The following is a 25,481-nucleotide window of genomic DNA, read 5'->3' on the forward strand; positions in this document are numbered from 1 at the left end:
ATAAAAGCACAGGAATAGGCCCTTTGGCCCACCATGTCTGTGCTGACCATGATCATAGAATCATAGAACAGTACAACACAATACAGGCCCTTCAGCCCACAATGTTGTACCAACCTTTAAACCTCGCCTAAGACTATCTAACCCCTTCCTCCCACATATCTCCCTATTTTAAATTCCTCCATATGCTTGTCTAACAATCTCTTGAATTTGACCAATGGACCTGCCTCCACCACTGCCCCAGGCAGCGCATTCCACGCCCCAACCACTCTCTGGGTAAAAAACCTCCCTCTGATATCTGCCTTGAACTTCCCACCCATTACTTTAAAGCCATGCCCTCTTGTATTGAGCATTGGTGCCCTGGGAAAGAGGCGCTGGCTGTCCACTCTATCTATTCCTCTTAATATTTTGTACACCTCTATCATGTCTCCCCTCATCTTCATTTGCAGCAATAATAAACTAAATGTTGTATAAAATAATATATATTATTGCAATGCAGCAATTTAAAGGCATGTTGGTGCTCTGGGAGTCATACAAAGGTGTAATACATGGGTGCAAGAGACATGTTCCAGCCCAGGCATCAGCCTCCCTCTGACGTCACGGCGGGACGGAAGCCGCCGCGGTTTCGAGTTGCGCGTTTCGTGCGGCGATGGCGGCGCACCTGAAGAAGCGGGTGTACGAGGAGTTCACCAAAGTGGTGCAGGTGGGTGCGGCGGGGGGTCCGGGGAGCGGGTAAATGTCGCCGGAGCCCCGGGGGGCACTGCAGCCCGGCCCCACCGGCGCTCTGGAGCTGGTGGTTCGAGCCTGGGGACTGACTGACACCACAGGCGGGAGGCCTGAGGCCCGCCCCCGGCTACAGGCCCGGGAATGGGGGGGGGGTGAGGCCCGGGAATGGGGGGGGGTGAGGCCCAGCCCCCAGCCCCCAGCCCCCAGCCCCCAGCCCCCAGCCCCTGCTCACCCCCTCCTCACCCCCTCAACCTCCCCAGGTCCCCCACCCTCCCCCTCCTCACTCCTCCACCTCCCCACCCCACCCTCCCCCCTCAACCTCCCCGTCCCTCCCTCCCCCATCATCCTACCCCCCACCCCTCCCTCCCCCATCATCCTACCCCCCACCCCTCCCTCCCCACCCCCACCCCTCCCTCCCCCATCATCCTACCCCCCACCCCTCCCTCCCCACCCCCACCCCTCCCTCCCCCATCATCCTACCCCCCACCCCTCCCTCCCCACCCCCACCCCTCCCTCCCCCATCATCCTACCCCCCACCCCTCCCTCCCCACCCCCACCCCTCCCTCCCCCATCATCCTACCCCCCACCCCTCCCTCCCCCATCCCCACCCCTCCCTCCCCCAGCATCCTCCCCCCCACCCCTCCCTCCCCATCCCCACCCCTCCCTTCCCCCTCAACCTCCCCGTCCCTCCCTCCCCACCCCCATCACCCTCACCCCCACCCTCCCCCTCCTCACTCCTCCCCCTCCTCACTCCTCCACCTCCCCACCCCACCCTCCCCCTCAACCTCCCCGTCCCTCCCCCATCACCCTCCCCCCCACCCCCCCCTCCTCACTCCTTCACCTCCCCACCCCATCACCCTCCCCCTCCTCACTCCTCCCCCCACCCCACCCTCCCCCCTCAACCTCCCCATCCCTCCCTCCCCCTCCCCACTCCTCCCCCTCCCCACCCCTCCCCCTCCCCACCCCTCCCCACCTCACCCTCCCTCCTCAACCTCCCCGTCCCTCTCACCCCCATCTTACCCCCCCTCAACCTCAACCTCCCCACGTTCCCCACCCCATCACCCTCACCCCCATCCTCCCCTCCTCACTCCTCCACCTCCACCTCCCCACCCCACCCTCCCCGTCCCTCTCACCCCCATCTCACCCCATCCCTCCCCTTAACCTCCCCACGTTCCTCACCCTCAACCCCACCCTCCTCCTCCACCTCACCCTCAGCCCCTCCACCACCCTACCCCCATCTCACCCTCACCCCCTCCACCTCCCCACATCCCCCACCCCCACCTCACCCTCACCCTCTCCATCCTCCCCCACCCCATCCTCCCCACCCTCCCCACCCTCCCCCTACCTACCTGCACGGCCTGAACCAGGGATCAAATTCCCCTACAGACCCTGACTGTCTAAACCTTGGACCCCGAGCCACCCTAAACCCATGCAGGCCAAACCCTGGGGCGTCAGGACCAACCTACACGACCCGAGCTGAGACCTAAACCTCCTTCAAGGCTGTAAACCATAGACCGCAAGCCTGAGACTTAACCTCACCTACGAGGCCCTGAGTCTGAGATCTCAACCCTGGGGTGTACACTCCACTGCATTTGGTGCTCCTGATGTGGCCTCATCTACATCGGTGAGACTGGGCGCAGACTGGGCCACCGTTTTGCAGAATACCTACACTCAGTATCTTCTGGGGTCTAAACCCATTTACTGACCCTGAGCCAAGAGTTTGCCAGAACCCACCTGCAGGCCTCAAATCTGAGATCTTCCTCTAATTCACCCTCACTCTTTTAAAATAAAACATTGAAGATATTTTTAATGTCAAAAATTACTTACCAGATATATAATGCTTTACAAGCTTTGTGATATATTTGTAAAGATTTGGTGAACCTTTTTCATGAATTGCGAATGTTTGTGGTGATTTCCAAAGGTTTCCCAACCACATTCTAGCTACATAGAATGTGTCAGTGCAATATCTCTTTGATGCAAGGCTTCCATGTCCTTATAAGCTGAGGCCACATTCAGCTGCCAGTCCAGAAGAAGGATATTGACCCAAAATGTCAACTGTCCATTTCCCTCCATAGATGCCACCTGACCTGATGACTTCATAGAACATTACAGCATAGTACGATGTTGTGTCAACATTTTATCCTGCTCTAAGATCTATCTAACCCTTCTCCCTCACATAGCCCTCGATTTTTCTATCATTCATGTGGCTATCTAAGAGTCTCTTAAATGTCCCTAATGTATCTGCCCCCACAACCTCTGCCGGCAGTGCATTCCATGCACCCACCACTCTCTGTGTAAAAAAAAACACACTTGCCTCTTGCATCCTCCCTACACCTTCCTCCAATCACCTTAAAATTATGCCCTCTTTTGTGAGCCACTCACCCTGGGAAAAGGTCTCTGATGGTCCACTTCAGCAGTTTTTGTGTTGCTCCGGATTCCAGCATCTGCAGTCTCTTGTGTCTTCAGGCAGCAACAAGGGAATGCCAGATTGTCTTGGGTGCTGTCTTTCAAACCTCTATCTGCTTTTTCAGTTGGAGGAGAAGATTCTCATGGCTCTCTTTCAATAGAGATTGGAACTCGTGTGGTTGGTAGCTTCCTCGCCCAGCTTATAAGATCACCAAAGCCTTGCAGCAAAGAGTCTAAGGCAACATTGAAGCTCACTACTCAAGGCTATGCTGCCTTTTTTTGAGATAGCGTCATACAGCAAGGAAATAGCCCCTTTGGCCCAACCGATCCATGCTGACAAAGATGTTCATCTGAGCTGATCCCATTTGCTTGCGTTTGGCCCAGATCCCTCTAAATCTTTCCTATCCATGTACCTGTCCAAGTTGTTAATGTACCTGCCTCAACCATTTCCTCTGGCAGCTCATTTCACATACTGACCATTCTCTGGGTGAAAAAGTTGCCCCTCAGGTTCCTATTAAATCCCCCCCCCCCCTCACCTTAAACCTATGTCCTCTAGTTCTTGATTACCCAACCCTGGGAAAAAGACTGCATATTCACCCTATCTATGCCCCCATGATTTTATACACCTCTATAAGATCACCTCTCAGTCTCCTACGCTCCAAGGAATAAAGTCCTAGCCTCTATGACTAAGTTCCTTGAGTCCTGGCAACATCCTCTTAATTTTTTTCTGCACTTTTCACAGCTTAATGGCACATCTCCTATAGTAAGGTGACCAAAACTGACCACAATATTCCAAATGCGACCTCAGTTGTGTTGCAGCCTTGTACAACTGCAACATGATATCCCAACTCCTATGCTCAACGCCCTGACTGCTGAAGGCCAGCATGCAAAAAGCCGCCTTCACCACCCTGTCTACCTGTGACCCCATTTGTCGGGAACCAAGTATTTATACTCCAGGGTCCCTCTTTTCTACAACACTGCCCAGGGCCCTACCATTCACTGAATGTTCTACCCTCATTTGTCTTCCCAAAACGTAATACCTCACATTTATCTGAATTAAACTCTCATTTTCCAATCCTCAGTCCAGTTACCCAGCTGATCGAGATCCCGCTGTGACTTTCGCTAATCATCTTCACCGTGTACAACACCGCCTATTTTAGTATCATCTGCAAACTTACTAACTGTGCCTTGTACATTCTCATCCAAACCGTTGACGTTGACAGGGTGCTTATAGTTTTTCCTTGACGATTATTGTAACTTTCTAATGTCATACAGGCCCATTATGCACTTCTAATTTTTCATTTCCAATCCCAGGACGTTTTCAACAGTTATTAACCCATTTACTATCACAAGAGGCTTAGAGAGACTAAATTGGAAACAACTGTTTCTCTTAGTAGAGAGCTCAATAACCAGAGGGCCTAAATTGAAGATACTTGGTAGATGGGTTAGAGGGGAGCTGAGAATGTATTTACCTGATGACTGGTTGGGGTCTGAAAGCTTGATGGAGAGGGTAGAATACTCATCTGGGTGAGCACTTGATGTTCCAGGACGTACATGACTCTGGGCTGAGAGCTGATAAGTAGAAGTAGACTGGTTGGCACAGATGTAATGGCCTCTTCCTGTGTTGTAACTTTCTGTAGTTCAGTTTTATTGGTAACAAAATAAGTTTGAAAACAGGCAGAGCTTGGCACAAATTACACTGAGTGTAGTTTCATGTCTTCTTGTTTAATTATTAATTCAAGAAGTCTCGAGGTAAACTCTGAAAGTCTTTGCACTGGTTGTAAAGACATGGCATCAACTCACCATCTCTGCTTAGAGTGAGTACAAGCTTGCTCGATGAAGATGGGAACATTATACCACATGGAACACAATGTACCACTGTGCATCGAAAATGCAGATGAAATGAGTGCTGGGCTCAGCTATCAAGGCTGGCTCCAGCTCCGAAACGTGCCCCTGTACGGTCAAGGTGTACGGGTATCGTGGCTTTTGTATTCATAGTGGCGCTGCATAAACTTGGCTTTGTATTTGATGCTGGCATGCAGGCATTATGTCTTTGGTATTTAAAATGGTGCTGCAAAAACAAACTCATCCTGAACCCTAATTTGCAACATGCCCAGTTTGTCTATCACACGTGTATCTGCTACCCATCTAGCACCATGATCATTTTAAAATTCCTGTCCTTGTTTTCACATCTTTCCCTGGCCTCTCAGTCTTTTAAGTTTATTGATGCACCGTAGAAAGCATCCTGTCTGGTAACTGCTCTGCCCGGGACCGCAAGAAAATGCAGAGAATTGTGGACACAGCCCAGCGCATCACGGAAAGCAGCCTCCCCTCCATGGACTCTGTCTACACTTCTCACTGCCTCGGTAGAGCAGCCAGCATAATCAAAGACCCCACCCACCCCGGATATTCTCTCTTCTCCCCCCTCCCATTGGGCAGAAGATACAAAAGCCTGAAAGCACGTACCACCAGGCTCAAGGACAGCTTCTATCCCACTGTCATAAGACTATTGATCTCTTGTATGATAAGGTGAACTCTTGACCTCACAATCTACCTCATCATAGCCTTGCACCTTATCGTCTGCCTGCACTGCACTTTCTCTGTAACTGTAACACTTTATTCTGCATTCTGTTATTGTTTTCCCTTGCACTACCTCAATGTACTGATGTAGTGAAATGATCTGTATGGATGGCATGCAAAACAAAGTTTTTTGCTGTACCTTGGTACATGTGACAATAATAAACCAATTACCAATCTCTGTGGCCTCTTGCCCTACAGCTGTAAGATTGGTATTGGTTTATTATTGTCATGTGTACTGAGATGCAGTGGTAGTAAAAAGAAAAACAGAATGCAGAATATAGTGTTACAGTTACAGAAAAAGAGCAGCGCAGGTAGACAAATAAAGTGCGAGGGCCCTGACATGGTAGATTGGGAGATCAAGAGTTCATCTTTAGTGCATCCAGTTTCCATTGTTGGTATTGGTTTATTATTGTCACTTGTACCGAGGTACAGTGAAAAACTTGTCTTGCATACTGATTGTACAGGTCAATTCATTACACAGTGCAGTTATGTTGAGTTAGTACAGAGTGCATTGATGTAGTACAGGCAAAAACAATAACAGTACAGAGTAAAGTGTCACAGCTACAGAGAAAGTGCAGTGCGATAAGGTGCAAGGTCACAACAAGGTAGATCGTGAGGTCAGAGTCCATCTCATTGTATAAAGGAACCGTTCAATAGTCTTATCACAGTGGGGTAGAAGCTGTCCTTAAGTCTGGTGGTTTGTGCCCTCAGGCTCCTGTATCATCTACCTGATGGAAGAGGAGAGAAGAGAGAATGACCCGGGTGGGTGGGGTCTTCGATTATACTGGCTGCTTCACCAAGACGAGAGGTGAAGACAGAGTCCAAGGAGGGGAGGCTGGTTTTCGTGATGCGCTGGGCTGTGTCCACAACTCTCTGCAGTTTCTTGCAGTCCTGGGCAGAGCAGTTGCCATACCAAGCCGTGATACATCCAGATAGGACGCTTTCTATGGTGCATTGGTAAAAGTTGGTGAGAGTCAAAGGGGACAAACCAAATTTCTTTAGTCTCCTGAGGAAGTAGAGGCGCTGGTGAGCTTTCTTGGCTTGTTCCACCATTGACAATGAGACAGCAGTGGATGTCAGGATCTAACCTGGGTCACTGGAGCTGTGAGGCAGCAGCAGTAACTGCTGTATCACTTCTACCTATTGCATTTTGTTTGAAAGCACTGTTAAGCAATGTCTTGGGATCTTTCAGTATATTAAAGGGGGGATCACTGTGGTTGCAATGTTGCCTCTGAGAAAATATCATTGGTTTAAGCCCCAGCCCAGAGATCTGAGCACAAAAATTAAGGCTGATACTATGATGCAGTGCTGGAGAAAACATTTCAGTGAGTGGATGTAAAAGATTTCACAGCTACTGTGAATTGCCCTTGGAGTTCCTGCCTCTCCCTCAAGCTTTCCGACCCTAACCACTTGTCGAGGGGAAAAAAATTCTCAACTTCCCTCTAATCTATCTTAAATTCAGCAGTCCAGATGAAGGATTTTTGATCCAAAACTTTGACTATCCGCTTCCCCCCACAGATGCTACTCGAGCTGCTGAGTTCCTCCAGCAGTTTGTTCTTTGCTCCAGATTTCAGCATCTGCCATCTCTTGTGTTCACCTTAAATTTAGGCCCTCTGTTTATCGAGCTTTCCACTAGGAGAAATATTTGCTTCCTATTCTGTCTCTGTAGGCCTCTCATAATATTAATCGGGTGAATAACTTAACATTTGAAGGAAAAGTGGTTATGAGACTTGAGTTTGCTCCTAATATATGGAATTTGAATTCCAGCATGAAAGGAAGTGAATTTAAATTCAAGCACCTTAATCACATAAAAAAAGTGTCTGTAATGATGATCTTGATAAATAAATTGGTAAATTAAATTGGTTTATTATTGTCACATGTACTGAGGTACAGTGAAAAACTTTGTTTTGCATGCCATCCATACAGATTTCAGTACAACAGTACAATTTGAGGGTAGTACAAGGGAAAACAGTAACAGAGTGCAGAATAAAGTGTTACAGTTAACAGAGAAAGTGCAGGCAGACAATAAGGTGCAAGGTCATAACAAGCTAGATTGTGAGGTCAAGAGTCTATCTTATCGTACCAGGGGATTGTTCAATAGTTTTGAACAGTGGGATAGGAGCTGTCCTTGAGCCTGGTGGAATGTGCTTTCAGGCTTTTGTATCTTCTGCCCGATGGAACATTTGTGTAAAGATCCATCTGCTTTATAATGTCACTTAGAGAAGGAAGTCTGCAGACCTTAGCCAGGGTTAAGACCGTGATTGACTCTTAATTGGACTTTGAATTAGCCTGGTAAGGCTAGTTTTGATGGGCAATAAATGCAGGTCCAGCCAGGACATCCACAGCATGTGAATGAATAGATTTTTAAAAATTTGCTGAAACAAAGAAACAGTTGTGTGCAGTTCTGGTCGCCCTATTATAGGAAGGATGTGGAGGCTTTGGAGAGGGTGCAGAAGAGGTTCACCAGGATTCTGCCTGGATTAGAGGATATGAGCTATAAGGAGAGGTTGGACAAACTTGGGTTGTTCTCTCTAGAGCGTCGGAGGCTGAGGGGAGACCTAGAGGTTTATAAAATTGAGAGGCATAGATAGGGTAGAGGGTCAGAGTCTTTTTCCTAGGGTAGAAATGTTAAATGCTATGGGGCATAGCATTAAGGTGAGAGGGGGAATGTTTAAAGGAGATGTGTGGGGCAAGCTTTTTTACACAGAGAGTATTGGGTACCTGGAACGGGCTGCCAGAGGAGGTGGTGGAAGCCGATATGATAGTGGCACTAAGACAGACATGGATCATGTGCAGGCAGCTGGGATTAGTTTAATTTGGCATCATCATGAGTTCTGGTTGCCTCATTATAGGAAGGATGTGGAAGCGTTGGAAAGGGTGCAGAGGAGATTTACCAGGATGCTGCCTGGTTTAGAGAGTATGCATTATGAGGAGAGAGTAAGGGAGCTAGGGCTTTACTCTCTGGAGAGAAGGAGGATGAGAGGAGACGTGATAGAGGTGTACAAAATATTAAGAGGAATAGATAGAGTGGACAGCCAGCGCCTCTTTCCCAGGGCACCAATGCTCAATACAAGAGGGCATGGCTTTAAAGTAATGGGTGGGAAGTTCAAGGGAGATATCAGAGGAAGGTTTTTTACCCAGAGAGTGGTTGGGGCCTGGAATGCGCTGCCTGGGGCGGTGGTGGAGGCAGGTCCATTGGTCAAATTCAAGAGATTGTTAGACAAGCATATGGAGGAATTTAAAATAGGGAGATATGTGGGAGGAAGGGGTTAGATAGTCTTAGGCGAGGTTTAAAGGTTGGTACAACATTGTGGGCTGAAGGGCCTGTATTGTGTTGTACTGTTCTATGATTCTATGATCATGGTCAGCACAGACATGGTGGGCCAAAGGGCCTATTCCTGTGCTTTTATATTCTATATAAAGCCTTGGTGTATCTTGCTCCATTGCATTAGCTTAATGGCTGTTTGCAGCTTGACAATTACTTCCACACGGATCTATCTGCCATTACGGTAAATTTCATTGAACCCCTCTCAGCATGCCTTCCTGCTTCCCACTGCATTGAACACCTTGGTATGGGTTATTTCTGATTTGTCCATTTGACATGCCAGGCAGTGTCCTCTTCCAGCAATTCAAGCCTGACTGTTTATACGTGTCCCTGATTCAGTTTGTGGAAAGATAAGAGCATCTTTTGCGTAGCATGTTCTCGGGGCAGCCTGCAAGTGTCGCCACGGTCAAACCGACCTGATTTGAGGGTATAATTCGCACCACATGGTGAACCACTGTGGATATGCGTACTTGATGAGAAAATGAGATAAGTAATCCATTGTAAACAAATGTGGAAGAATACCCTCAGAATGCCTAATGTACAAGAAAACTAGTCCACCCCACCATTTGTGTTCTCTGCAGAAAATTCGGTTACATTTTTCTCTCCTCTTCCCACATCCCTTCGGAATTTTTTTTCCAAATTTGGTGATTGGTTTGTTATTGTCACATGTACCAAGATGCCTTAAAAAGCTTTTGTTTGCATGCCATCCAGACAGATCATTCCAAACGTAAGTACATCGAAATAGTAAAAAGGAAAAAAAATGCATAATATACTTCTCGCTGCTTCAGTAAAGCAGCCAACATAATTAAAGACCTCACCCACCCCGGACATTCTCTCATCTTCCCCCTCTCATTGGGCAGAAGATACAAAAGCCTGAAAGCACGTACCACCAGGTTCAAGGACAGCTTCTGTCCTGCTGTTGCAAGACTATTGAACAGACCTCTCGTATGTTAAAGATGAACTCTTGATCTCACAATTTACCTCGTCATGGTCCTTGCACCTTATTGTCTACCTGCACTGCACTATCTCTGTAACCGTAACACTATTTTGCATTTGGTATTGTTTTCCCTTGTACTACCTCAATGCACTGTTGTAATGAATTGATCTGTATGAACAGTATGCAAGAGAAGTTTTACACTGTACCTCCGTGCATGTGACAATAATAAAGCAATTTACAGGGTTACAGTTACAGAGAAGGTGCAGGCAGACAAATAAAGTGCAAGGGCCATGACAAGGTCAATTGAGAGATCAAGAGTTCATCTTTATGTATAAGAGGTCCATATAACAGAGAGATAGAAGCTGTCCTTGAACCTGGTGGTTCATGTTCTCAAGCTTTTGTATCTTCTGCCCGATGGGAGGGAAAGAAGAGAGAATGATAATAAAGATATTAGTCGCATGTACATCGAAACACACAGTGAAATGCATCTTTTGCGTAGCGTTCTGGGGGCAGCCAGCAAGTGTCGCCACGCTTCCAGCACCAACATAGCATGCCCACAACTTCCTAACCCGTACGTCTTTGGAATGTGGGAAGACACTGGAGCATCCGGAGGAAACCCACACAGTCACGGGGAGAACGTACAAGCTCCTTACAGACAGCGGCCGGAATTGAACCCGGGTCGCTGGCGCTGTAATAGCATTACACTAACCGCTACACTACCATGCCTGCCTAATGACTGGGAGGGTTTCTTGATTAAGTTGGCTGCTTTCTTGAGGCAGTGGGAAATGTAGATGGAGGCGGTGGAGGGGAGGCTGGTTTTCGTGATGGATTGGGCTGTGTTCACAACTCTGCAAATATCCACTCATTTCAGTTTTTCATTTGACATTACATATTCTGTTCCCAACACAATTTCCAAAAACAAGCTATTTCAAGTGCTAAATGAATGGGGGACGTGGTGGTGGAGCAGATAGAGCTGCTGCCTCAGCTCCAGGGGACCCTGGTTCAGTCCTGACCTCTGTTAGAGTTTGCACGTTCTCCCTGTGCCCAGGTGGGTTTCCGTCAGGTGCTTTGGTTTCCTCCCACATCCCAAAGACGTGCTGGCAGGGTAATTGTCTGCTGTAAGTTACCCCTTGGTGTAGGCAAGAGGCAAAAAGAATCAAAATGGAGATAATGAGGGTGTATGGTGCAGGGAAATGAGGGGGAAAGGGATTGCTCCCCTGTGAGCTGGCATGGACACAGAGGGCCAAATGGCCTCCTGTGTTATATAAGCACGAGGAACAAAACAAATTTAACCTAGCTTGCAGTTTTAAACTTCTGCTGACTTGCTGTGTGTGGGTTTTTGCACAGAATGTACAGCACAGGAACAGGCCATTCCACCCATCCTGCCACACAATGTAATTGGTTTATTATTGTCACACGTCCCGGAGATACGGTAAAAAGCTTTTGTTTTGCATGCCATCCAGACAAATCATTCCATACATCAGAGCATCGAGGTAGCACAAAGGGAAAAGCAATAACAGAATGCAGAATAAAGTGTTAGTGTTACAGTTACAGAGAAGGTGCAGTGCAGGCAGACAGTAAGGTGCAAGATCATAAAGAGGTAGATTGTGAGGTCAAGAGTTGATTCATTACTGGAGAAGAGGTGCATTCAAAAGTCTTGGGTGAACCTCCCACCGCTCTACATCTCACCCCATCAACACTGTCTTCCGTTCCTCTCTTTCCTCAGCTCAGAATCAGGTTTATTATCACTGATGTATGTTGTGAAATTTGTTGTTTTGCGGCAGCAGTACAGTGCAAGACATTAAAAGTCACTATAAGTTACAAAAATAAATAAATAAATAGTGCAAAAGAGGAATAACAAGGTGGTGTTCATGGGTTCGTGGACCGTTCAGAAATCTGATGGCGGAGGATCTGCACTGACTGTGGTCTCCCAATGTGGAAATCAAGGATCCAGTTCCAGAGGGAGGTACTTCGAAGCTTCTCCTAAAATGCATCTTTGCTGTTATCAGCCATTCCCTGTGACAGAGTTCCACATTTTGAGTAAGGCTGTTTCTTCTGCATTCCCTGGTGGGTTCATTAGTGAGTGTTTTTTTACTTACTTCCCCTGCACTTGGTTTCCCTGTCATCTCTGCAACCATTCACATGCACTTCAAAACTAAAAGTGGCCATTCTGTTGATAAATACTTAAGATAAATACTGGAGAGAAGAGGAAGAACATTCTTTTTCATCCAGTGATTTATGATCTGGAGTGTCCTGCCTGAAGCCAATTGAGCAGTAACTCTCAGAACAGAATTGGATAAATAATAAGTGAGGAAACATTTGTCATGATGTGGGAACTGAGCCAGGGACTGGGATTAGTTGGATAGGTCTTTGAAATTCGCAGCAAGAGCATGATTGCCTTTTGTGTTGAGTTTACCAAAGGGATCTGGGAGTTCAGATACATAATTCCCTGAAAGTGGCGTCACAGGTAGACAGGGTTGTAAAGAAGGCTTTTGGCATCCTGGCATTCATAAATCAAAGTATTGAGTACAGGAGTTGGTAGGTTATGGTGAGATTGTATAAGACATTAGTGAGTCCAAATTTGGAGTATTGTGTGCAGTTCTGGTCACCTAACTATAGGAAGGATGTCAGTAAGATTGAAAGAGTGCAGAGGAGATTTACTAGAATGTGGCCGGGTCTTCAGGAGTTGAGTTACAGGGAAAGATTGAACAGGTTAGGACTTTATTCCTTGGAGCGTAGAAGAATGAGGGGAGATTTGATAGAGGTTTACAAAATTATAAGGGGTATAGACAGAGTAAATGCGAGTAGGCTCTTTCCACCTAGATTAGGAGAGATAAGTACGAGAGGACATGGCTTTAGGGTGAAAGGGGAAAAATTTAGGAGGAACATTAGCTAGGTATGTTAGAGATCTGGAAGAGTACAAGGCTAAAAGGAAGGCACTTAAGAAAGAGATTAGGAGAGCCAGAGGGGGACATGAGAAGACCTTGGCGGGCAGGATTAAGGAAAACCCCAAGGCGTTCTACAAGTATGTGAAGAGTAAGAGGATGAGATGCGAAAGGATAGGGCCTATCAAATGCAGCAGTGGGAAAGTGTGTATGGATCCGGAAGAAATAGCGGAGGTACTTAATGAATACTTTACGTCAGTATTCACTACGGAAAAGGATCTAGGAGATTGTAGTGGGGACATGCAGCGGCCTGAAAAGCTTGAGCATGTAGATATTAGAAAAGAGGTGGTGCTGAAACTTTTGGAAGCATCAAGTTAGATAAGTCGCTAGGACCGGATGAGATGTACCCCAGGTTTGTGTGGGAGGTGAGGGAGGAGATTGCGGAGCCTCTGACGATGATCTTTGTGTCGTCCATGGAGATGGGAGAGGTTCCAGAAGATTGGAGGGTTGCAGATGTTGTTCCCTTATTCAAGAAGGGGAGTAGTGATAGCCCAGGGAATTATAGACTGGTGAGTCTTACCTCAGTGGTTGGTAAGCTGATGGGGAGGATCCTGAGAGGCAGGATTTATGAACATTTGGAGAGGTATAATATGATTAGGAATAGTCAGCATGGCTTTGTGGAGGGCAGGTCCTGCCTTATGAGCCTGATTGAATTTTTTGAGGATGTGACTAAGCACATCGATGAAGGGAGAGCAGTAGATGTTGTGTATATGGATTTCAGCAAGGCGTTTGATAAGGTACCCCATGCAAGGCTTATGGAGAAGGTGAGGAGACATGGGATCCAAGGGGACATTGCACTGTGGATCCAGAACTGGCTGGCCCACAGAAGGCAATGAGTGGTTGCTGAAGGGTCGTATTCTGAGTGGAGGTCAGTGACCAGTGGTGTACCTCAGGGGTCTGTAGTGGGACCCTTACTCTTTGTGATTTTTATAAACGACCTGGATGAGGAAGTGGAGGGGTGGATTAGTAAGTTTGCGGATGACACGAAGGTTGGGGGTGTTGTGGATAGTTTGGAGGGCTGTCAGAGGTTACAGAGGGACAGATAGGATGCAAAGTTGAGCTGAGAAGTGGCAGGTGCAGTTCAACCCAGATAAGTGTGAAGTGGTTCATTTTAGTAGGTCAAATATGTTGGCGGAATATAGTATTAATGGTAGGACTCTTGGCAGTGTGGAGGATCAGAGGGATCTTGGGGTCCGAGTCCATAGGACGCTCAAAGTGGCTGCGCAGGTTGACTCTGTGGTTAAGAAGGCATATGGTGTATTGTCCTTCATCAATCGGGGAATTGAATTTAGGAGCAGAGAGGTATTGTTGCAGCTATATAGGACCCTGGTCAGACCCCACTTGGAGTATTGTGCTCAGTTCTGGTCGCCTCACTACAGGAAAGATGTGGAAGCCATAGAGAGGGTACAGAGGAGATTTACAAGGATGCTGCCTGGAATGCGGAGCGTGCCTTATGAAAGCAGCTGAGGGAACTCGGCCTTTTCTCCTTGGAGAGACGGAGGATGAGGGGGGACCTGATAGAGGTGTATAAGGTGATGAGAGGTATTGATCGGGTAGATAGTCAGAGACTTTTCCCCAGGGCTGAAATGGTGACCACAAGAGGACATAGATTTAAGGTGCTGGGGAGTAGATATGGAGAAGATGTCAGGGGTAAGTTTTTTACTCAGAGGGTGGTGAGTGCATGGAATGGGCTGCTGGCAACGGTGGTGGAGGCTGATATGATAGGGTCTTTCAAGAGACTGTTAGATAGGTATATGGAGTGAATAAAATAGAGGGCTATGGGTAAGCCTAGTAATTTCTAGGGTAGGGACATGTTCGGCACAGCTTTGTGGGCCGAAGGGCCTGAATTGTGCTGTAGGTTTTCTATGTCTATGTCTAACTTTTTCACAGAGTGGTGGGAGTGTGGAACGAGCTACCATCTGACGTGCTAAATGCTGGCTCCCTCTTAAGTTTTAAGAATAAATTGGATAGATACATGGAGGGGAGAGGTCTGGAGGGTTATGGACTGGGTGCAGGTCAATGGGACTAGCGGACCAAAGTTTTGGCACAGACTAGAAGGGCCGAATGGCCTGTTTTCTGTGCTGTAGTGTTCTATGGTTCTACCAGTCACTGGAGTATAAAGCTGGAGAAGCTGAACTATGTTGGTCTCTTGTGTGAAGCCAAAATTATAGTTTGCTAAATTAATTCTCTTCATTAATGTTTTTCTCTCTTCAAACATAGCAACAGCCACATGAAGAAATTCCAGCCAAGAAACTCCGACTGGCAAAGCCCAGCAAATCAGCAGCCCTCCACATTGACCTGTGCAAATCCACAAGCCCCACTGAAGCGCTGCAGTATCTGCTGCAGTTTGCAAAGAAGCCCGTGGAGGCAGAGAGTGTGGAGGGAGTTGTGCGCATCCTCCTCGACCACTACTATAAGGTACAGTCCCTGCCCAAATTGGCAGTCTCCTCTGTAACTAATCTCAGTCCTGCCAGCAGATCGGTTTCATAGAATCATAGAACAGTACAGCCCATTACAGGCCCTTCGGCCCACAATGTTGCGCTGACCTTTAAACCTCACCTAAGACTATCTAACCCCTTCCTCCCACATATCCCTCTATTTTAAATTCCTCCATATGCTTATCTAGTAACCTCTTGAATTTGACCAATGGACCTGCCTCCACCACCACCCCAGGCAAAGCAGTCCATGCCCCAACCACTCTCTGGGTAAAAAAAAACCTTCCTCTGATATCTCCCTTGAAACTTCCCACCCATTACTTTAAAGCCATGCCCTCTTGTATTGAGCATTGGTGCCCTGGGAAAGAGGCGCTGGCTGTCCGCTCTATCTATTCCTCTCAATATTTTGTACACCTCTATCATGTCTCCTCTCATCCTCCTTCTCTTCAAAGAGTAAAGCCGTAGCTCCCTTAGTCCCTCCTCATAATGCATAATAGAATCATAGAATTATTTCCAAGGTAGTACAGTGAACATAGCAACAGGTACAGCACAGGAACAGGCCCTTCGGCCCACCATGTCTGCACCAGCCATGATGCCAGTCTAAACTAATCCCATTTGCCTGCACGTGGTTCTTATCCCTCCATTCTCTGCTTGTTCACGGATCCGTCTAAAAACTGCTTAAATAAAGATGTGCGGGTCAGTAAGTTAATTAATCACTGTAAATTCTCCCTAGTGTGAGTGGTAGAATCCGGTGGGGTGGGTGGGTGGTGCTGATGCTGATGAAAATGTGGGAAGAATCTTTCTTTAAAAAAAGATTAATGTAGCATTGATGATCATCTGAAGGGCCTGTTTCCGTGCTGTATCCCTCTATGGCTCCCTTATCCCTGTGAGCACAGAATAGAATCATGGAATTGTTATGGTACAGAAGGAGGCCTTTTGGCCCATTGAGTTTATGCCTATTGTGTAAGCAGTCTATTAACCAGCTCCTTCCCCATCGCCTTGTGAATTATTTTCCCTCGACTATTGATTCAACTCCCTTTTGAAAGTCTGTTGAGAGGTTGGATAGGGTAGTTAAAGCTTATGGGATGTTAGCATTCAGAAGTCGTGGGATCGAGTTTAAGAGCCGCAAGGTAATGATGCAGCTCTACAAAACTCTGGTTAGACCACACAGAGTACTGTGTCCAGTTCTGGTCGCCTCATTATAGGAAGGATGTGGAAGCATTGGAAAGGGTACAGAGGAGATTTACCAGGATGCTGCCTGGTTTACAGTGTATGCATTATGAGGAGAGACTAAGGGAGCTGGGGCTTCACTCTTTGGAGAGAAAGAGGATGAGAGGAGACATGATAGAGGTGTACAAACTATTAAGAGGAATAGATAGAGTAGACAGCCAGCGCCTCTTTCCCAGGGCACCAATGCTCAATACAAGAGGGCGTGGCTTTAAAGTAATGGGTGGGAAATTCAAGGGAGATATCAGAGGCAGGTTTTTTACCCAGAGAGTGGTTGGGGCATGGAATGCGCTGCCTGGGGCGGTGGTGGAGGCAGGTACATTGGTCAAATTCAGGAGGTTACTAGATAGGCATATGGAGGAACTTAAAATAGAGGGATATGTGGGAGGAAGGGCTTAGATAGTCTTAGGCGAGGTTTAAAGGTTGGCACAACATTGTGGGCCGAAGGGCCTGTATTGTGCTGTACTGTTCTATGATTCTATGGTGAGAGGAAGATCTGAGGTTGTAATCTGAATTGTAATCACGGATTGACATTCAGTCCCTCACTGCCTCCTCTGTCCTTTAGCAGTGTATTTAACTAGGGGGAGGTGGGGAGGGGAAATCTTCCGTCTTTACAAAACTTTTGAATTCATTAAAACCATATAAAACACCCATAACCTCATCTCCCGACTGTCTCTGTGAACTCCTGTCCTGCAAAGGTGCTGTATTCTTCTAACTTGCACACTCCACTTCCTTCAGCGGCCATGCCTTAAGCCAATTGCCACCAAAGCTTAGCAATTACCTTCCTGAAACTACCATCCTTCTCTCTCTCCTTTAAACTTTCCCCCGCTCACCTTAAAGCTGTGCCCTCTAGTATTTGACATTTCTACCCTGGGAAAGAGACTCTTTATCCTATCTATACCTCTCCTAATTTTATAAACCTCCATCAGGTCTGCCCTCAGCCTCCAACTTCAAGAAGGATCTGGACGAGCACTTGAACGACTAAGGCATTGAATGCTATGGAATTAATGCAAGTAAATAGTATAGATGGTTGCAACGGTTGGCAGGAGCGGAAGGCCTGTTTCTGTGTTGTACAACTCTCTGACCTATTTGAACAGATTTCTAGTTATTCCCCAGCCACCATCCCCACCCACTCTCCAATATCCTTTATCTCTCGTCAACTGTTGTCTGATAACACTCATTGAATTTTGTTTTATAATCGTTCCTGTGAATAACCTCTGAGCATCTTAAGGTTTAAATGTAACTCGCTGTTCCTTTGGTATTGGTTTATTATTGTCACTTGTACCGAGGTACAGTGAAAAACTTGTCTTGCACACCGATCGTACAGGTCAATTCATTACACAGTGCAGTTACATTGAGTTAGTACAGAGTGCATTGATGTAGTACAGGTAAAAACAATAACAGTACAGAGTAAAGTGGCACAGCTAAAAGTGCAGTGCAATAAGATGCGAGGTCACAACAAGGTAGATAGTGAGGTCAGAGTCCATCTCGTTGTAGGGGCTGTGTGGGGAAAGTGACTGTGACTCTGTTCACCTGTATTTCCTTCACAGGAGAGTGAGAGCTCTGTCAGACTGAAGATTGCTTCCTTGATTGGGTTACTGTCGAAAACTTCGGGCTTTGTACCTGACTGCATTGTGGATGATGTCATCGTCGCCCTGAACAATGAAAGTAAGAGGCAAATGCAGAATAGTAGTAGGACAGCAAAGGATGGGAATATACAGTCACTGTTTGTGTTTTATTGTGTGTTGGTTCTGTTACTACACCAGTTATTTGATTTTTCTATATTCTGTCTTCGGAATCTGGGCTTTGCCAGCATGGCCAGTATCTGTTACCCATCCCCAAATGCTCTTGAGAAAGTCGTAATGAGCTGCTTTCTTGACCCGCTGCAGTCATTCTGGTGAAGGGGCTCCCACGGTGCTGTTGGGGAGGGAGTTCCAGGATTTAGACCCAGTGACGGTGAATTAATGTCTATTATATTTCCAAGTCAGGATGGTGTGTGACTTCAGAATCAGGTTTATTATCACTGACGTACGTACGTGTTTTGCGGCAGCAGTACAGTGCAAGACATAAAAATTACTGTAAATTACAAAAACAAATAGTGCAAAAGAGGAATAACAAGGAAGTGTTTATGGGTTCATGGACCATTCAGAAATCTGATGGCGGAGGGGAAGAAGCTGTTCCTGAATCGTTGAGTGTGGGTCTTCAGGCTCCTGTACCTCCTCCCCGATGGTAGTAACAAGAAGAGGGCATGTCCCGGGTGGTGAGATTGGAGGTCAAAGGGACTTGGGAGGTTAACTTGCAGGTTGAGTCAGTAGTAAGGAAGGCAAATGCAATGTTAGCATTCATTTCAAGAGGACCAGAATGATGGATGCCACCTTCTTGAGGCACCGCCTCTTAAAGATGTCCTCGATGGTGGGGAGGGTTGTGCCCACGATGGAGCTGACTGAATCTACAACCCTCTGCAGCCTCTTGCGACCCTGCGCATTGGAGCCGCCATACCAGGCTGTGATGCAACCAGTCCGAATGCTCTCCACTGAAAGCTTGGAGGGGAGCCTGCAGGTGGTGGTGTTCCCCTGCACCTGCTGCCCCTGTCCTGCTTAGTGATGGAGGTCACGGGTTTGGGAGGGGCTGTCGGAGTAGCCTGGGCCAGAACTGCAGTGCGTTGTGTAGACGGTGCACACTGCGACCACTGTGCGCTGGTGGTGGAAGGGAGTTTAATAGGTTGCCCATCAAGTGGGCTGCTCTGAGCTTCTCGAGAGTTGTTGGTGTTGCATTCAACCAGACTCTCTCTCTCTGTCTCAACAATCAACCTGCTGGAAAAACTCAGTAGGCCGAGCAGCATCTGTGGGAGGAAAGGAATTGTCGACGCTTCTGGTCGAAACCCTCAGTGGTGATGGGAGATGACCATTATGATGAGCAAAAGGGGAGGGGTGAGACAACAGTCCACGGTGATTGGTGAACTGAGGAGGGGTGAATTATGTCATTTTACCACGTGCCCAAACATCTTATTGAGCTCAGTGTTCAATCATCCTTGCTTTCATATTCTGGTCCTCTTGAAATGAATGCTAACATTGCATTTGCCTTCTTTACTACTGACTCAACCTGAAAGTTAACCTCCCAAGTCCCTTTGACCTCCCATTTCTGAATTTTCTCCCCATTTAGAAAAGTCTACACCTTTCTTCCTCCTACCAGAATGTATAACTTCATGCTTCCCTATACTATATTCTATCTGCCACCTCTTTGCCCGCTCTCACAACCTGTTCGTCCTGCAGACTCCCTGCCTGTGTGACACTACCTGTTCCTCCACCTATCTTGGTATCTTCTGCAAACTTGGCCACAATGGCATCAGTTCCTTCATCCAGATCAGTAACGTGTAAAGTGGAAAGTTATGGTCCCAGTATTGGAATTGGTTTATTATTGTCACTTGCACCGAGGTACAGTGGAAACTTGTCTTGCATACCATTCGTACAGATCAATTCATAGTGCATTGAGGTAGTACAAGGTAAAAGAATAACAGAATACAGAATAAAGTGTTACAGTTACAGAGAAAGTGCAGTGTAGACAGACAATAAGGTGCAAGGTCATAACGAGGTAGGCTGTGAGGTCAAGAGTCCATCTTACCGTGCTAGGGAACCTTTCAATATTCTGATAACAGTGGGATAGAAGCTGTCCTTGAGCCTGGTGGTACGCGCTTTCAGGCTTTTCTATCTTCTGCCTGATGGGAGGGGGGCGAAGAGAGAAAGTCCCGGGTGGCTGGGGTCTTTGATAATGTTGGCTGCTTTACCAAGGCAGCAAGAATACTGACCCCTGTGGAAATCCACTAGTCACCGGCAGCCATCCTGAAAAAGACCCATTTGTTCCCACTCTCTGACTTCCAGTCAGCCAATTTTCTATCATATTATTGGGAAAAGTTGTCTAAATGATTGAGATACTTGGTGATGTTTCTTAACAAGAGTAGCATTGGCTGTATTGGAGTATTTGCTTTCATGTGTGCCATATTGTTGCAGAATCTCACCACGTCCTTGCCCAGTTATTGGACACCACCTTGGTGATTGGCATTCAGCTGCAAGACAACCTGCCTCTCAGCTTCCGTTTGGTTGAGATTGGATGTAAGGTAAGAAACAGAGTTGATTCTGATTCCCTGGTTGTTGGTGGGAGAAACAGAGAACAAATGACTTCTGGCAGACTAAGTATAAAAATATTTTAGCAACAGGAAATCCCCTTCAAATCCATTCCACTTTCACGGACTGGTGGGTGCGGTAATGTATTGTTGAAATACTCGGCAGGTCAGGCAGCATCTGTGGAGAGAGCCGCAGAGTCAACATTTTATCAGAACTGGGAAAGGTTTAAAAATTAAGCACGTTTTAAGCTGGAGGGAAGACTAGAGAGAAGAGAGAATGAAGGGGGTGTCTGTGATAGGGATAGAGGTCAGTCAGGACTGAACAACGCAAGGGTGTGAGAAGAGGGTGAAGCCTCGCTAATTGCAGCTGGTCTTTCTGGAGGAGGTGTAAACAAATGAATGGACATTGGAGATGAAAGTAAAATTGCTGGAATTGTATGATACAAGATGCTGCAAATTCTGGAAATCAAAACATAGTTCTAGGGATACTCAACAAATCAGGCAGCGTCTGTGGAGAGGGAAATGAAGTTAACAAGACATAGAAGGAAACACTCCTAACACGGACATATGGGGTTAGTGTAGCTGGGCAAAAACTCGTCATGGATGAGGTGAGCTAAGGGCAGGCATGGTAGTGTAGCGGTTAGCGTAACGCTTTACAGCGCCAGCGACCCGGTTTCAATTCCTGCCGCTGTCCATAAGGAGTTGGTACGTTCTCCCCATGTCTGCGTGGATTTCCTCTGGGTGCTCCGGTTTCCTCCCACATTCCAAAGGCGTATGGGTTGGGAAGTTGTGGGCATGCTACGTTGGCCCCGGAAGTATGGCGACAGTTGCGGGCTGCCCCCAGAACACTCTACGCAGAAAGATGTATTTCACTGTGTGTTTCGATGTACATGTGACTAATAAAGAAATCTTATCTTGCTTTGCTGCAGAACTCTGACTCAGATATTCAGACGTATCTGCTCATCCCACTCAGCTAATGGTGTGATTTCCAACTCTTCCTTCTGACCTCCAGTTTTTTTAAACACAATGAGCAGCGTTGATCGCCCTGACCTACGCCTTCATCAGGGAGGGTGCTGAGTACAGGAGTTGGGACGTCATGTTACAGCTGTACAAGACGTCGAGGAGATCGCACTTGGAGTATTGTCGGTGCGGGTCTGGTCGCCCAGCTATAGGAAGGATGTCATTAACCTAGAGAGGGTGCAGGAAAAATAAGGAGACTGGAGAGGCTGGGGCTGTTTTTCCTGAAGACTAGGAGGCTGAGGGTGACCTTATAGAGGTAGATAAAACCGTGAGGGGTATAGATGGTCAGTCTTTTTCCCAGGGTAGGGGAGTCTAAAACTAGAGGACATAGGTTTCAGCTGAGAGGTTTAAAGGGGTCAGGTTCCAACTTTTTCACATAAAGGGTGTATGGAACAAGAGGTGGTAAAGGCAGGTGCAATTATAATGTTTAAAGGACATTTGGACAGGTACGTGGATAGGAAACATTTAGAAGGATGTGGGCCAAACGTGGGCAAATGGGAGTAGTTCAGGTAGGCGTCTTGGTCCGCATGGATGAATTGGGCTGACTATGATTTTCTCCCGTGAATCTGTGTTAGAATTCACAGGCAGATTGATTCCTAGGGCAGCCATGGCTCATTGGGAGTGAACAGCCTGGATTAGGTGCTCCAGTCTGTAGAGTTGGACTTGAACCTGAGTTGGAAGTGAACGTGGTACTTGCTAAGTCAGAGCTGATGAAACAGGTAGTATTGATCAGGACAGATCAATACAATATGGGAAGGGTGGGTGGGGTGGGAATTGAGCCTGAGGCTTCCTAGACTTTTCACTTCCTGAGTCAGAAGCTTGTGGTTTCAAGTCCTACTCCAGGAAGATGCGCTTGCTGGTCAAATTGACACTCCAGTGCGTTACTGAGTCCGTGCCCATCAGTTGAGATATTAAACCATTGTCCCACTGGCCATCTTCTCCCTCAGATTGGTGTAAACAATCCCAGATCCATCATTCTGAAGAATCCGACAGGAATTCTGCCCGGTGTCCTGGCCAGTAATTATCCCGCAGCCAAACCTAAAATCAGTTGGAAAGCGCTGCAGATGCTGGAAATCTAACATAAAAGGAGAGAGTGCTGGAAATCCTCAGTAGGTCATTGAGTAATACAGCACGGAAACAGGCCCTTCGGCCCAACTGATCCATGCTGACCATTGCATCCTCCCTGCTAGTCCCAGTTGCCCATTTCGGCCCCTCCCCTCCATGTGCCTATCCAAATGCCTCTTAAATGTTGCAGTTGTACCCACCTCAACCACTTCCTCTGACAGCTCGGTCCAGGTACTTGCTATCCTCTGTGCAAAGAAGTTATCTCTCAGGTCTCTTTTAAATCTCACCCCTCTTGTATCTGTGCCCTCTAGTTTTGGACTCCCTAGCCCTGGGGAAAAGACTATGACTGTCCACCTTATCCATACTCCTCATGATTTTGTAAACTTCTATGAGGTCACCCCTCACAGGTCAGGCAGAGAGAAACAGGGTTAACATTTTAGGTCAATGATCTTTCATCAGAACCATACTTAAAGTAAGACAAGATTTCTTTATTAGTCACATGTACATAGAAACACAGAGTGAAATGCATCTTTTGCGTAGAATGTTCTGGGGGCAGCCCGCAAGTGTCGCCACGCTTCCGGCCTCAACAAAGCATACCTGCAACTTTCTAACCCATACGTCTTTTGTTTGGAATGTGGGAAGAAACCGGAGCACCCGGAGGAAACCCACGCAGACACGGGGAGAACGTACAAACTCCTTACAGACAGCGGCCGGAATTGAACCCGGGTCACTGGCGCTGTAATAGCATTACACTAACCGCTACACTACTGTGCCGCCGAAACTATTTAGTCATTGTCTCATTTCTTTTGAAGGACTTGCTGTGTGTCAAATGGCCAACATGTGTCATTGGCGTGTCCAAGTGTACTTTATTAGACCTAGAGTGCTCTAGGGTGATAAAGAAACTATAAAAATGCATGTCTTTCATTTCCAGTAACTGCTGTGTTGTTGTTTCTATGCAAATGATCAGCACCTGGTGGACACATCCCATGTAGTACGGAACAAATGCTTGCAGCTGATTGGTTGCTTGGGGTCCCTTGAGAGACTGGGGACGAAGGAGCTGGAGAGCGTGGCGGCCAAAGACGTGCAGAAGATCATCAGCGACTCCTTCACTGACCAGGATCCAAGAGTCCGAACAGCAGCAATGAAAGCCATGGTGAGCTGGATTACTGTGCGCCTGCCATTCTGTGCAGGGTCGGTGGGTACTCGAGTCAGGCAAACTGGGAAGGCCTCAGGCTTCCACTCCACCCAGTCTCCCTGTTTTGTACCAAGCTGCCTTAGGAATTCTCTCCCATCATATCAACCCTGGCTTAACAGGTACACTCTCACCCCATCAGATGGTTGAGGATTCATAGAACAGTACAGCACATTACAGACCCTTCGGCCCAACATGTTGTGCCGACCTTTAAACCTCACCTAAGACTATCTAACCCCTTCCTCCCACATATCCCTCTATTTTAAATTCCTCCAGGTGCTTACCTAGAAATCTCTTGAATTTGACCAGTGTACCTGCCTGCACCACCACCGCAGGTAGCGCATTCCATGCCCCAACCACTCTCTGGGTAAAAAACCTCCCTCTGACATCTCTCTTGAACTTCCCACCTATTACTTTAAAGCCATGCCCTCTTGTATTGAGCATTGGTGCCCTGGGAAAGAGGCACTGGCTGTCCTAATATTTTGTACACCTCTATCATGTCTCCCCTCATCCTCCTCCTCCTTTCCAAAGAGTAAAGCTCTAGCTCCCTTAGTCTCTCCTCATAATGAATACTCTGTAAGCCAGGCAGCATCCTGGCAAATCTCTGCACCCTTTCCAATGCTTCGACATCCTTCCTATAATGAGGCGACCAGAACTAGACACAGTACTCCAAGTGTGGTCTAACCAGAGTTTTGTAGAGCTGCGATTCAAGTCTTACACTTTGTTTGCACTTTATCTGTCTACCTGTGCTGCACTTTCTCTGTAACTACAACACTATATTCTGCACTGTATTTTCCTCGGTGTACTTCTGTATGGAATGGCATGCAAAACAAAAGCTTTTCACTGTATCTCGGGGACAGTGACAATACTAATCCAATTCCAGTTCCCAGAGACTTGACTGTGTAACCTGTAGAGATACAAATTTTTCTTTTTGATCAAATCCTGAAGCAGCAGTTCAGATGAGCGCTGTGACAGAAAATGAAAGAAGTCCCACGAGTTTGTGTTCAGTAACCTGTGGATGGGAGGGTCCCAGGATGTGTGTCGGGTCCACATATGTATCTCTCTGTGGGTGGAATAGCATTATGCCATATACAGACTAGTCCAAACACACAGTGACTTTACTTATGGATGAGGTATTGGTATTGGTTTATTATTGTCACGTGTACTGAGGTACAGTGAAAAACTTGTCTTGCATACAGTTCATACGGATCAATTCATTACACAGTGCGTTGAGGTAGTACAGGGTAAAAACAATAACAGAATGCAGAGTAAAGTGTCACAGCTAGAAGAGGTTATCCATTATCATAGCACAGAAATGGGCCCTAACAGCCCACCTTGTCCAAGCCGACTGTGATATCTATCAACACTAATCCTATTTGCCTGCATTAGACCCGCATACTTTCCTATCCAAGTACAAATGCCTGTTAAACATTGTAATTGTATCTGCCTTCACCATCTCCTCTAGCACCTCGCTCTGTGGGAAAAGTTGCCCTTCAGATCTCCTCT

At 47.0% G+C, this 25,481-nt stretch overlaps 1 protein-coding gene across 1 annotated transcript in view; it reads left to right on the top strand.

Annotated features, from left to right (window-relative positions):
• Positions 1-620: 620 nt before the first annotated feature.
• ints4 (integrator complex subunit 4) overlaps positions 621-25,481 on the top strand; it is a 72,242-nt gene continuing 47,381 nt past the window's right edge. The window contains exons 1-5 of the mRNA XM_052025682.1: positions 621-700; positions 15,137-15,334; positions 18,129-18,246; positions 20,586-20,692; positions 23,751-23,936. Coding sequence (XP_051881642.1) covers positions 647-700; positions 15,137-15,334; positions 18,129-18,246; positions 20,586-20,692; positions 23,751-23,936 — 663 coding nt within the window. The 5' untranslated portion in view covers positions 621-646. The remainder of the gene's footprint in view (positions 701-15,136; positions 15,335-18,128; positions 18,247-20,585; positions 20,693-23,750; positions 23,937-25,481) is intronic.

The sequence above is a fragment of the Pristis pectinata genome, chromosome 11 (assembly GCF_009764475.1).
Source record: "Pristis pectinata isolate sPriPec2 chromosome 11, sPriPec2.1.pri, whole genome shotgun sequence".
NCBI classification, from domain to species: Eukaryota; Metazoa; Chordata; class Chondrichthyes; order Rhinopristiformes; family Pristidae; genus Pristis; species Pristis pectinata.